The 12,367-nt window shown below is 44.8% G+C and overlaps 1 protein-coding gene across 3 annotated transcripts in view; it reads right to left on the bottom strand.

Annotated features, from left to right (window-relative positions):
* Positions 1-12,367, bottom strand: part of Foxo (forkhead box, sub-group O) — a 347,741-nt gene that overhangs the window by 24,743 nt on the left and 310,631 nt on the right. For 2 of the 3 annotated variants that reach the window (XM_076902789.1, XM_076902788.1), the window contains 7 exons: positions 10,865-10,986; positions 10,587-10,781; positions 10,227-10,259; positions 9,244-9,359; positions 8,391-8,620; positions 7,742-8,098; positions 7,344-7,665 (listed from right to left, as the gene is read on the bottom strand). In XM_076902789.1, the coding sequence (XP_076758904.1) occupies positions 7,444-7,665; positions 7,742-8,098; positions 8,391-8,620; positions 9,244-9,359; positions 10,227-10,259; positions 10,587-10,781; positions 10,865-10,986 (1,275 nt within the window). In that variant the 3' untranslated portion in view covers positions 7,344-7,443. The remainder of the gene's footprint in view (positions 1-7,343; positions 7,666-7,741; positions 8,099-8,390; positions 8,621-9,243; positions 9,360-10,226; positions 10,260-10,586; positions 10,782-10,864; positions 10,987-12,367) is intronic. The other variant, XM_076902790.1, reaches the window with a different exon arrangement.

Genomic DNA, 12,367 nt, shown 5'->3' with positions numbered 1-12,367 from the left:
TCTCCGACTCTGGTTTAATAATGTTGTTATTCGTTTCTATCGACAATGCAGGAACACGGAACAATTTGCAAGACAATGGCTTTACTTTACAAAATTTGAATGACTAATTTTAAGTACGACCGCGGTAAACCATACTTAGTGAAAAAACGGGTATAAACCGTTGATTTTTTCAATCATTCTGGACACGCCGAAATAAATGATAATTTTAATTAATTTTATTATATAAATAAAATAAGTAGATATAATTTTATACGTACGCTAAATTATGTATACGAAAGCTTAAATTTCCACATCTGGTGCAACTCTGATTCACGATTGTGCGCGATCGATCGATGTCGAGAAGAATAATCCGCGACCGCGGCTAACAGCATTTACCCGTCTCTGATTATTGCAATTATAACCGCGTCCGCTTTATTTTCGCAATAAGCTATTCATGTAACCCGGCCGGTGTCTACGTCGATACGTACAATACAAATTCTGACCCTCTAAGCATAGCGGACGCCTCTATAAATGTAGGTGGACGCTATCCTATTAATGTTACCCTGCGAATTAGCCGAGTATTTAAAACTTGCTAATATCAGGGGGGTGAAAATGGGGAGAACTTCGATGCTCGATCGGGGAGGCCAATTACGCCCGCAATTCATCGCCGGTTGCGTGTACGCGTGAACGATAAAACACCCAAGTCCTTCGGGTGATATTACGGCGGATAAAGGCTACGTCGAATCGAAGGACGTGGTATTAATCGCGCGAGAAAAGTCGCACGGACGTTGATAAATAGAAACGGAAAGAACGTGAAACACGTGGACGCGCGTATCCACGTCCCGACGTAAACGGAGAGGCGTGAACGCGGGGATAATGAGAATAAACGCCTAACGGTTAAGCACGACCGGTCGTAACAACTATAGTAGACGCTCGATCTTGAATAATTCATTGAAAACGCACGCTCGATTAGGCAACCTCGCAAGCACGGCCACCCTTCGCGAGTACGAGCGTCGCGTCGTCACCCTCCGATCCTCGATCCTCCCTCTTTCACCGCTTCGGACGTCGTCGTCACGGCGACCACGCAGACGAACGAACCGCCGTTAGTTTTTCATTTTTAACGATTAACCGCGACGATATTTATAATTGCCTAACGAAATTCAACATCAAATTTTGCACACTACTATCGCAGTTTCCTTTACTGCTATTCCGAGAGGAAAATACCGCGGAACGTTGTTGAAGTAACGTATCGAGGATCGAGTGAAACCTTTCAGGTGCGATTGAAAAATACGGATGTCGAGCGTGTGTAAAACGAACAATTACAGAAACTTTAATTTTCAAAGCAGAAGAAGGCAAAATCGAGAATCGAATATTGCGGAAATATTGCGAATAACAACAAATGCCTGCAGCCAATGTTTGCCGAGATATTGGAGTTGAGAGGAAAGAACAAACGTATCGAAGAAACATTTTTATACTCAACGACGGCTTCCTTAATCATATTTCTCGTTCAGAACACAGCTACATGTAACAGCAAAAAATGCAAAGAGCAGGGTGATTAGAAAAAGAGAACGAAAAGAGACCGCAGCCGGTCCATGACCTCTTTTTTTTTTTCCTGATACACGCTCGTTCGACATTCCCTCCCGTTCCTCTTCCTTGTTAATCGAGGCTTTTTCCCTGCCAGGCCAGACAGATCGCGACATTTTCCGCCAGCAAGAATGCGTATCTGCCGGCATTCCTCATTGGCATTAAGGTAGAATTGTCGAGGTCGCCTGGTTCGAGTACCACTCCCACAGGCGACAGGGAAACAGGTACGAAAGAGGGGCCTATAATGGCGGACGTTTTCAAAGGGACACTCGTACGAGCTAAGATCTGCCACGGTGTAGAACGTGAGTTAGGCGTACAAACGGGATTTAGAAAGATTTTCAACGTTCATCTTCTTATTCAATTCTTAGGTTTCGCGTATCCCGATACAAATTTCGATTCGTACGGAACCTGTAACGAAGACAGCGCAATTATTCGAACGGCAGGAAGAGGAACATGATCGACTTGATCGATACAGAGACGACGAGCCTGTATCGCGTTGCACCACCTTTAAAACTGGGTTAACAGAGCTCACCCTGTACACCCGACCGAACACTGCGCAGAAGTAAATCAAAAGTTTTTTCTCCGGGGCCGGCGAGGGGGCGAGTGGCTGAGCTGGATCGTAGTTTTATCGTAACTACCGGTTAGCTTGAGTTATTGTTCGTATATTGTTACCGTCAGCAATCTTTCTGAGCTGAGCAGTAATTGCTTTATAGGATGCGTGCCTTAAAGGCTCGTTTACATATATATAAACGGCGAATTCGTTCGGCGACGACGCACGATTCAGGCGATTCAAGGGATTTCTGTTTAAAATTTTTCTAAAAAAATTCGGGTTTAAAACAAGAAAATGAAGAAATGTTATATAATACTTATATTGTTATATATAGTTTCGCTGAAAGAGAAGTGCAAAACGTGTAACGAGAATCCGCATTAATTCGTTCGACGTATAACGTACCTGGTGTTTCGTAACTTCTAGCTCGTGACAAGTTAATTAGGCATAACCTCCCGTTCTAACGACAGTATGTGTTCACGCTGCTAATGACTGTTCTTAGAGTGGCCGGTAATTCCCCGTATAAAGATTCAGTGCGAAAGAGAGAGAGAAAATTATGAATGAGAGATCACGCTACAAAGTCTTGTAACTCTAAACGCAAATGAGGATCAAATTAATTTGAAGGTCGAATCGAACAGGCAATTAACTATTTTTCAAATTAAATTAAGAAGGCGTCCTTGATGTAGAAATCTAGTTGGACAATCCTTTCGTGGTGTTTCAAAGAAATATTAGCGTGGCTCATTCCTGGCCTCCTGCCTTGGTCTCATCCTGCTGGCGAAAAAAACGCGCGGTGCAAACGAATTTGGAAATGAAACCCGATAAGAAGCATCGAATGAGAAGACGTTGCAAAGTCGACCAGTTACCAGGGATTATCGTCCGAAAGTTTCGCCAGCGAAAAGGAGGATCGTTTTCCGCCGGTTTGGTAGCTAAGAAGAGACCGGCACGCAACGGTTGATCATTAAAGGGACATCGGAGCTGGAAGTTTCGCTCGTGGATTGAACAACGACAGCGTTATTTCGAAATAATCACACGGTACATGAGTCTAATTGAACGACTTCCTGCGTCGGTGCAGCGCGAACAAATTTCGGACTGAACGCGGCCGACGGTCCCGGGCTTTAAACTCCACGCGAAAACGTACCTCGAACCGATTCTCCGCTCGCGCTGGAAAGTTTTCGAGGTGGGAGCAAAAAGCGCGGTCCCGATGAAAAAGAGAAAGACGGAAGGGCGCGCGACTCGTGGGTGAAACGGCGGGCGGCTCCTCGGGGGCGAGGTACGTAAAGAGAGAGAGAGAGGGAGAACGATGGTGGGTGAGAAACGGAGTCGGTAGGTCGAGGTGGCGCGTAGGTGGAGGACGCGGTGGAAAGGGATGGTTGCCTGACAAGGGTGGGCGGCGAGGGAAGAAGTCCCCCGGAGCTCTCCTCCACCAACTTTATAATTCTTGCGACGCTTTTGGGGAATGAGATTGTCGGCGCACGGGGTAGGGGTATAAAGGGGAGGTTTAAGGTAGTCCGCTGGCGCCAGTGACGTCTGCCGAATAGCTGCTGACTTCCAGACTCGTGCAGTTTCGGCTAAGTGGTTCCCTTTTGCTCCACTTGAATGTCTGCACACCTTCCACCCCTGTGTTCTTCTCCCTAGCACCTACCCACGTCGAAGAGTCGCCGATTTTTATCGATTTCCGTTACCACCGCCGATCTATCAAACCGGTTCCGTTACCTTAGAAATTCGCGGGCGCCGCTACGCGGATACGATGCAAGTGGGACTATCGTGGATATTCGTAGGTAAGCCGCGTGAAACGCGATGAATATCTCGACGTTGCACTCCGATGGCATCCACTCGGCGTACCGTTAAGTGGGCAACGGGCTTTAAGCCCGGAGAATGGTTATAAAGTTGGAGTCAAAAGCGGGAAAACAAAAAAGGAACAATGCAAAAAGAACATCGATCCGGAACTAACGGGAAACGGCATTCGCGTTTCATACATCGAACAAACTATAGGAGGCGCCGGAGGCGCTAATATGCCAGTGCGTAACAGGAGGGAGGCGGGTGTGTTTTTTTCGTCACGTCCACTGCTGCTGAAAAATATTTTGCTGAAAGCTAATATCTATCCGGCTCGATATTCGCCCGTGTAAATACTATTCCACGTTCGTAGAGGCAACAAAGTAGCCTCTCATGGTTGGCCGAATTTACCAAAGAGTTTGGAAAAACGAACCGGCCGTGGCCGGTACGCGACTCTGCGTATCAACATATTTTTCCAGACGGGAACCGAGGCGATGGGAGCGGTACGATATGTTTTACAATCTGCAACGATAACGTCAACTTCCCCTATCGAATTTGCTCTTTCATTCTAATTAACAAAAGCTTCGGAACATTCAGTCGTCAAGTTGTAACCGCGAGTGTTTTTGTTGCGTCCAAGTCGTTGCATATACAGCTACCAAGTAAACGTATGCATTAAACAAGTATTGTAAATTCGCGTATACATCGGAACGGTCGAGGGAATTGTATTACATTAGAAAAGCGCGCGGCCTGCGCCTCGAAATTGCGAAACTTTTAAACGGGGCCCGAGAATTAATGCGTTATTTCAATAACGCCTAATACACTATGCATTAATATTACTCAGTCGAATAGCACCACCGGTCCTCGCGATTCAATGAATTCCTAAAATGTTGAACGCTTAGAATTGCCAAGAATTTTTCACAACCAAGGAAAAACTTTGTACATATTGCGTTTCCAGTTTCGTCGTTACCCGCGGAAAATATTAACGCAACGAATGAAATACCAGCTGCGAACTTTTCAGTTCGAGCGTATTCTTGAGAAAGATGATTTCTATGCAAGAATGTTCTTCCCCCTACAGTGTTCCACAGTTTTTCGCTATTTTTTTCTCTTTTTTTTTTTTAGATAAGATTATTTGATCGCGATCGTTTTTTTCGATTCCAAATTATCCTGTTTAAATTAAAAGCTGTTTCGCAATATAAGCGACATCGAGGGAATAATTCGGTTTTTAATCCTTTCATTATTTGGTCTTCCATCGAATTCAATATTTTTATCTCAATATTATATTCGGATGTACATGTGTTCGGAATTAACTACGCGCGAATAATTCTTGAAATGCACGAGACGAACATATGTGAATAGCGCGAGCGAACGTTGCTATCCTAAGTGTAACGTATCGAACTAGAATTGTAATACTTTCCATCGTGATACTTTGCAACTCGAAAACATTGTTCTGGTATCCACCAGTACGAATAGAACGTCATAATTACACCACGCACTTGTGTCTGCTTGGGATTAAAAGGCGGCACGCGTTCCAATGAAATTATTTTAACGCGTGGTCGTCGAGCGGTAAGAGGCAGAATCGTGTTATCTTACCTCTTTTCCTTTACAATCCCTTTACAGCCTTACAATCGCAAGGAGAAATAGAAAGTGAAGATCTTTCTAATTTTCCGATGAAACGGGAAGATAGAATAAGCGATTTTCAACGAGCGGTTTTCAGATTATTTCCACTGAAAAATATCCACCGCGATGCTTTCCAGTAATAAAAATGAAATGGTCGCGTTAGCCGGTAACCCTGATGATATATTATACCGTTTAACAGTTAAAAATTTGAAAATATTGCAAGGAAATCTGTCCCCAGAGAAATTTAGCCCTCTTTTTCACTCCACCGTAGATTCGTTTCGTTTTATCCGTTGATACACGGATTCCGCATTTTTCTACCCCTTTCGCGCGTTACACGGACTAAAATGGTGCCTGCCCGCGAAGGGGTAGCAAAAACAAAATCGCGACAAATTCCAACGCGCAATCAGCGAACGAGTCCCGGATAAAAAGCGGCCGAGTTGATCGTAAGCCCCCCGATGTGTCATGATTTCCGGAATTATACGGGTGCTCGTTTAAAACCGGCCCGATTAACGCGAATCAACTTATTAGCGCTCGATATTCGCAAATCAGAATTACAATTCTTTACCTCTATTTTTTTTCTTTTTTTTTCCAACGAACTTTCGTCGATGGGGACTCGGTTACAAAATCCGTGGAATTTTTCGTGCTCCACTCATTCAACCAGTCTCATCCGAAGGTATCGCGTTTTTGATCGGTAATCGCCGATAAATGAAGCATAATTACCAGCGAACTCCTGGCTATGGTTCGAGATAAATCGACGTTTTACCGAACCATAACAGAGTTTCCAAATTATTTACGCGCTTTCACAGAGTCCACCCTTTGCCGAAGAATCGAAGCACTTGTAGCAGGATTAATTAAAGGTTGGCTAAAAATTAACGAATATTACAATACGCAGTCGCGTTATCACATTTTTCCGTGAACGCGCACAAATATTTTCCGCATAATTCGACGATCAGGTAAATGCAACCGTTGTTGCGAGCAAGTCGATACCGATTTCGGGCAAAACGCCGGTGGATATTCGGTGCTATATAAATGTGGCGGCACGTACGGAATAGATCGTACAACGAGGGGCAGCGATACGTGGAAACGATTTATTAAATACTCTACCAGCGGGCCATTGTTATGACACGACTGTGTAAATATTATTTTACATCTACGTCGATCAAACGTTATCCGGGACCGGTGCTCTCTATATTTCTGTGTACCTTCCTCCTTTCTCGTTGCCAGTAGCGAATTTTTATTGGGCCGACTTCAAGCCTGTCTCATTCGTCGCGAAGTCGATTCGATTTTAATAGTACCCACTAAATACATGGGATTTTCCATTCCAATCATTTGGGAATGTTTCATACAATTGCAACTTTTAAGCTTTTCATTAAATTCTAAAACGGTTGGCCTTCTCAACTAATTTATTTCCTTTATTTGTATAAAATTTAAGTTTGATCCTTTTCCGTGTATATATTTAAAGCTTGTTACGATCTAAATTTCAAACTACTTCGATCCTCGAGTGGTCGAGGTTAGCAATTAAATTATCCATTCATTTCCTGTATTCGGACACGCAATTACTTAAATCACGGTTCATTGCATTAACGCAGAAGATTCAAATTAACGAATATTCTTCTTTTAAACGTCTCGACGATGCAAAATATCAGTGAAATTGGACAAGCCGATTGCACTATTTCTATTTCTCCAATTAAATACGAACGAAAATAAAGCGCGTTACACGGTGAGATGATGAAAGTAATGTCTAAAAGCCACGAAAAGATTACTAAGATTTACCACGCGCATCTCCACGAAGCGGTCCGTATAAAATTCCTCGCGGTGAAAGGTAAGGAAAACTGAGACTCACCGATGAACTGTCCCTCGGACGGTCTGTGGAAGTTCTCCTGTCCGTCTAGTAACGACGATGACAAGGACGACGGGGGTGTCGAGGGCAGTGGGGTCCACTGCTAGTGAACCCACGAGGGAGGTGCAGCAGGAGTCGCCGCGTTGGTGCTCACGTAGACTCCTGCGGGCGCGTTTCCGGCTGTCGTGCCGACCACGTTGTTCTGGGACACGGCACCGTTCTGGCCGACGTTGCTGTCGCTCACTTGGATCGCGGCTGTGCCCATCACCCCTTGTTGGAAGTTGAAGTCTAACGTTCCGTCCATCGACAGCTCGTGTTTGATTACCTGAAATTGCGAGCGTCTCTTTCGTTCCTTCAGCGCGCTATCGCGAACGTTGAATTCGAATAAAGAATCTATATACCTCCTCGACGTTGCAGTCGAAACCGCCGTGCAACGATTCGATGTTAATGTTCAAATCGTCAAGGAGCGTGGAATTGTTGAGAGCACCCATCAGTTGGCCCATCATCGTGCTGGGTGTCGGCCCGCAAGGTGTGGGTGTTTGCGCTGCCCTGGAACCCGTCGCGCCGCTTTGCGGCTGTTGTTGTTGCTGCTGCTGCTGCTGTTGCTGTTGTTGCTGTTGCTGTTGTTGCTGTGTCTGTTGGCATTGTTGCGTCTGCATTATGTACTGAAGGGTTTGCTGTTGATTACTTCCTAATGCCGTGGGACTTGGCTCGCTCTGCTGGTAGGACGGCGACATTCCCGCTACTGGACTCAAGTTCTGATGTTTTACATAGAAAGGAGGAGAACCGATGGTTATTTTGGTACGATAACGAGTTGAAAATTAGACATCGATGTTTTCCGAAAGCGGACAAGAAAAACAAGACGATTCGACTGGTAGATAATTCATAATCGCTTAAAAACGTGATCGGATCAATTACGAATCCATGAATTATGCTTCGAAGTGAAACCGTGTAATCAACGTTTAAAAATGATCCTTCGTACACCGAAAACGGATGAAGCGATAATCGAAAAATGGTAGAAACTTAAGATTTGAAGGTTTTTCCACTCACCATTTGACAGGCGCACGGTTGCAGACCGTGAATCTGGCATCTCTGCTGATTCGCCGATTGCGGGGTCGGCTGAAGAGCGAAAGAGGACGACCCCGTTGACAGGCTATTGCTCCTTTGATATTGGGCCTCGTAATAAGAAGGTGGCGGTCCTGTCTGTTGCTGGTGACTAGGCGGTGACGTCTGATACATTTGGTAGGGCTCCAGTTTCATCGTTTCCGCGAGGCTACCGGCTACGTTCGCGTGAACGGTGAAAAGAACGTACGTTAATTGTACTTCTCTGATGTAACAAGGTGCCTCGGTCTCATGCTCTGTTCCGCTTTTCCGAGCTCCGGCTTCAAGCGACATTGGAACGCAACCAGTTCCGTATCGAACGAGGGCCCACGAGTTTTATTGTTATTCGCGTACGTGCATTTCATGAAATTTTCCTTTTTCTCCAGTAAATATCTAATCGAACTTACACTTGCACTTGCACGATCCTTTATCGCGAATAAATTTCCGCATGAATACGAACTCGTGGCCCCCACTTCGATGTTACAACAAAAAAAAAGCACAGTTAACCAGCGTTGCGATTGAAACTAGCAAAAGAATCGGCTAAAGTTACTGAAACGATAATCAAGTAGTAAAATAGAGCGCTGAGCCGACCGCCGTTCGCGTACACCAATCTTTCGTCGTTTCGAAACATGCTGCGCGTGTATAATAATTAAAAATGCGGTGCGACAGAGAAGAGAGAAAAGACTAAGTGGACGTTTACGATAGAAAAAAAGAAAGAGAGCGAGAGCGAGAGAGTAAGAGAGAGAGAGAGAGAGAGAGAGAGATAAAGAGAGAGAAACGTATATGAAATCGTAGTGCGTACCTAATTGTTCTGGGCTATAAGAAGGTGTGTATGTTGGTGTCCATTCCGGTTTCCCAGGGATCGCCGGGATTGGACTTAATCGACCACAGGATGATGCATTACTCGAAGTTCGAGGACTCGAATAAAAAATAGTTGAAATGTATTTTAAATGTGCAGATATTAAACTACAAATTATATGGGACACAGGCTACAAACGCTATGTCCTTACGCTACACGTACACACACATATGCTGCAATTTCTAAACGTAAGCGAGTGTGGTGCATTATGCGCGCAATTACACGGTACAAAAGCATACAAGAAAAGTACTTCAGTTTTCCTTTTATTGACTGCTGATAGTACGCGCGTTAAAGCCGATGCTTCTCACCATCTACTATACCAACGTAACGTATATTTAATACGAAAGAAATTCTAACTAAACTATTTAGAAGCAATGCGTAATAGTTTTAAAGGAATTCATTGCTACGTCGATTTTTTATTGTATTTGGTTCGATACCTTTCACGTGGAAGTACTTCAAGTAATTACACGAGATAAAATTGCATTAACCTTCCAACCGAATTACCGCTAATGTAATTTACGTTTAAATAAATGCGATATCATTTATTTCACATCACGCAACGCGTCAAATTGACGATTTCTTTCCAAAAGATCCCAAAGTGTAACATTTTCCACTTTTCAATACATTTTATGTATCGATACGTTGAACGAAGGATCAAGGAATTTACATTGCGGTATCCAATTGAAAGATTAACCACTCAGCTTGGAAAAACATTTACAATAATTCGTGTCACGTTCAATTCGGAATGGAAAGAGGTTGAAGTTTCAAAAAATTCGAAAGCTCTACGATCTCTTAAAGCTTCGCAACGAAACGCAGTTCGAAACGGGAACTGAAAGAGAACAGTCCGCTTCGGAACGTAAACTACATTGCGTCTCGCTGAATCTCTGGTAAAATAAAATCGTTGCATGGCAAACAATTATACGTACCTCGTGTCAATTCTGTCATTATAGTGAATGTTCCTATTAGAGAAAAATAGAACTTTACTTTTAGGGGATAAGTTTATCTTTTTCTGAAGAGACGGGAGGAATAGAGGAGGAGAAAGAGAGAGAGAGAGAGAGATAGTGAGAGAGAGAGAGAGAGAGAGAGAGAGAGAGAGAGAAAGTGAGAAAAAAAACAAACAGAGAGGGATGAAATCTCATCGAACAACACCTAAATTAAACGTTCGTTCGTTATAATTCCCAGCTAAGTGGTTCGTAATAAAGCGGAAACGGTGCTACGATCGTATTTAGGCTACGATAGGATCCGAAATAAAGTAAACGCGACTCGAATACGGTTGAAAGACATACCGGTATTCAGGTGAGAGCTGAAATCCGCTGCCAGGTTGGATAGGGCTATCCGGGAAGAGATCCAACCCCTCGTTGACGCTGTTACTAGGGCTGGGCGTCGCGTCGGGCTGCAACCCTCCGTTTCTTAACGCCTGAATCTTCTTCCTCATCCGTCCGCGCGGCTTCTCCAGTTTGCTCGTCTCCATGGTTATCGCCCTGCGAGGCATCGGAAATGTCCGTGACACTGTTCACTGTTCAGCTATTTTACGGATTCTCGTCAAACGAACGGCCCAATTTACCTTCTGCGCGACTTTCCTGGCTTCGCGTCGCGGTTTATCATCCACCAGGAACTCTTGCCCGTGCCCTCGTTCTGCACCCGCATGAATCTGCTGTGCAACGACAGGTTGTGCCTGATGGAGTTCTGCGGACAAAAGGAGACACCGGTTAAAAATTTCGAAGTTTGCTTAATCGTCGTGTTAAGTTTACGGACGACTGCGTCGTCGGACGCGGTTTTACGCCGTGTACAGAATCGATTCGAAGAGTGAGTCACGAGGGCCACGTTTTATTGTGTTCCGTAGACAGAAACGTTCCTCCGAAGCGGGCGGTTGTTCATTAGGCAAATTGAATCGACGTAGTAGTCGGGCCCTTTCTTGCTCCTAAAAATTTCGGAAAGCTTCTACCCTAATACGAAAGTAGCGTCGAGAAGCGATAACAATTTCCTTCCGTCTTCGTCCCATAAGCAGCGTCTCCGTGTGCGCTCCGGAGCTTCTCCGGGATGGCACTCGCGGAGGGAGGACGCGACGCGCGAAACCGTGGCGAATGAAAATTATTTTTGCAAAATTGATGCACCCGAACCTCGGGAACTTCTCGAAATTACAACAATCCGGTTCTATTGCCATCGTTTCGCGAGCACGCGCTACTCGAGATGCAGATTTTATTCCACGACACTGCCCATCTACGGTCCCAGCCCCGCGATACTTTCGACGGATTCGGAACACGGAAAAGATTTATCGGCGTCGATCCTCGAGGGTGGACCGTTTTGACTCAAAACGACAGAGACACTCGAGATGCTCGTTGCGAGAGAGAGAGAGAGAGAGAGCGGTACAAAACTTGGAGCTCGTGGTCATCCTGGGTGCTCGTTACCGAACTCGCGTAGCGATTACTTTTACTAGTCTGATCTCGCGGTTAAGTGGGCCCACTACGAGTAAACCTGCGAACGACGCTGCTCATTACTTTTATCACGCGCATACCGTTTCCTGCCTTTATACTGCGGACACTGTTCTTAAAAGTTGACCGATCGTTTCGCCGTCACGAGCTGTTCATGTGCAGAGCGGGCAGAGAAGCTAAACTATTTATCGACAAGGCGGTTGCGCGTCGCGAGTACCGACGAGGATGCTTTTACGATCGATCCGCATCGTCGATTCCTTTTACCTTCTCGCTCGGGTGACAGACTCGTAGGGTTCACGATGGCGATCCAGCCGTTCGAGTCATTCAGTCGCGGGGCTATACACCGGGACTTTACAGCCCTATCGTTCCCCCCGCCTTTAGCGCCGGTACATTTCGAAGATGAAGACATTTTTGGCGCCGACATTCTGATTTTTCAATCGTCCCACCGGTCGTTCGCGTTCCGACGCGACAACACAGCCTCACCGATCATATTACCTTTCAATATTTCTTTTACTAGCCTTTCTGGAGCTGTTGTCAAATTTAGTAATTTCATATTGAATTAAAAACGCGAGAAATTACAAGTAATATAAATAAATTGAAAGTAGAAATTCTTTATTTGTATATAGCGATTATAT

Source organism: Xylocopa sonorina, chromosome 10 (assembly GCF_050948175.1).
Source record: "Xylocopa sonorina isolate GNS202 chromosome 10, iyXylSono1_principal, whole genome shotgun sequence".
NCBI classification, from domain to species: Eukaryota; Metazoa; Arthropoda; class Insecta; order Hymenoptera; family Apidae; genus Xylocopa; species Xylocopa sonorina.
Note: the sequence above shows the minus strand (reverse complement) of the source record. Positions and strands in the feature narration are given on the sequence as shown.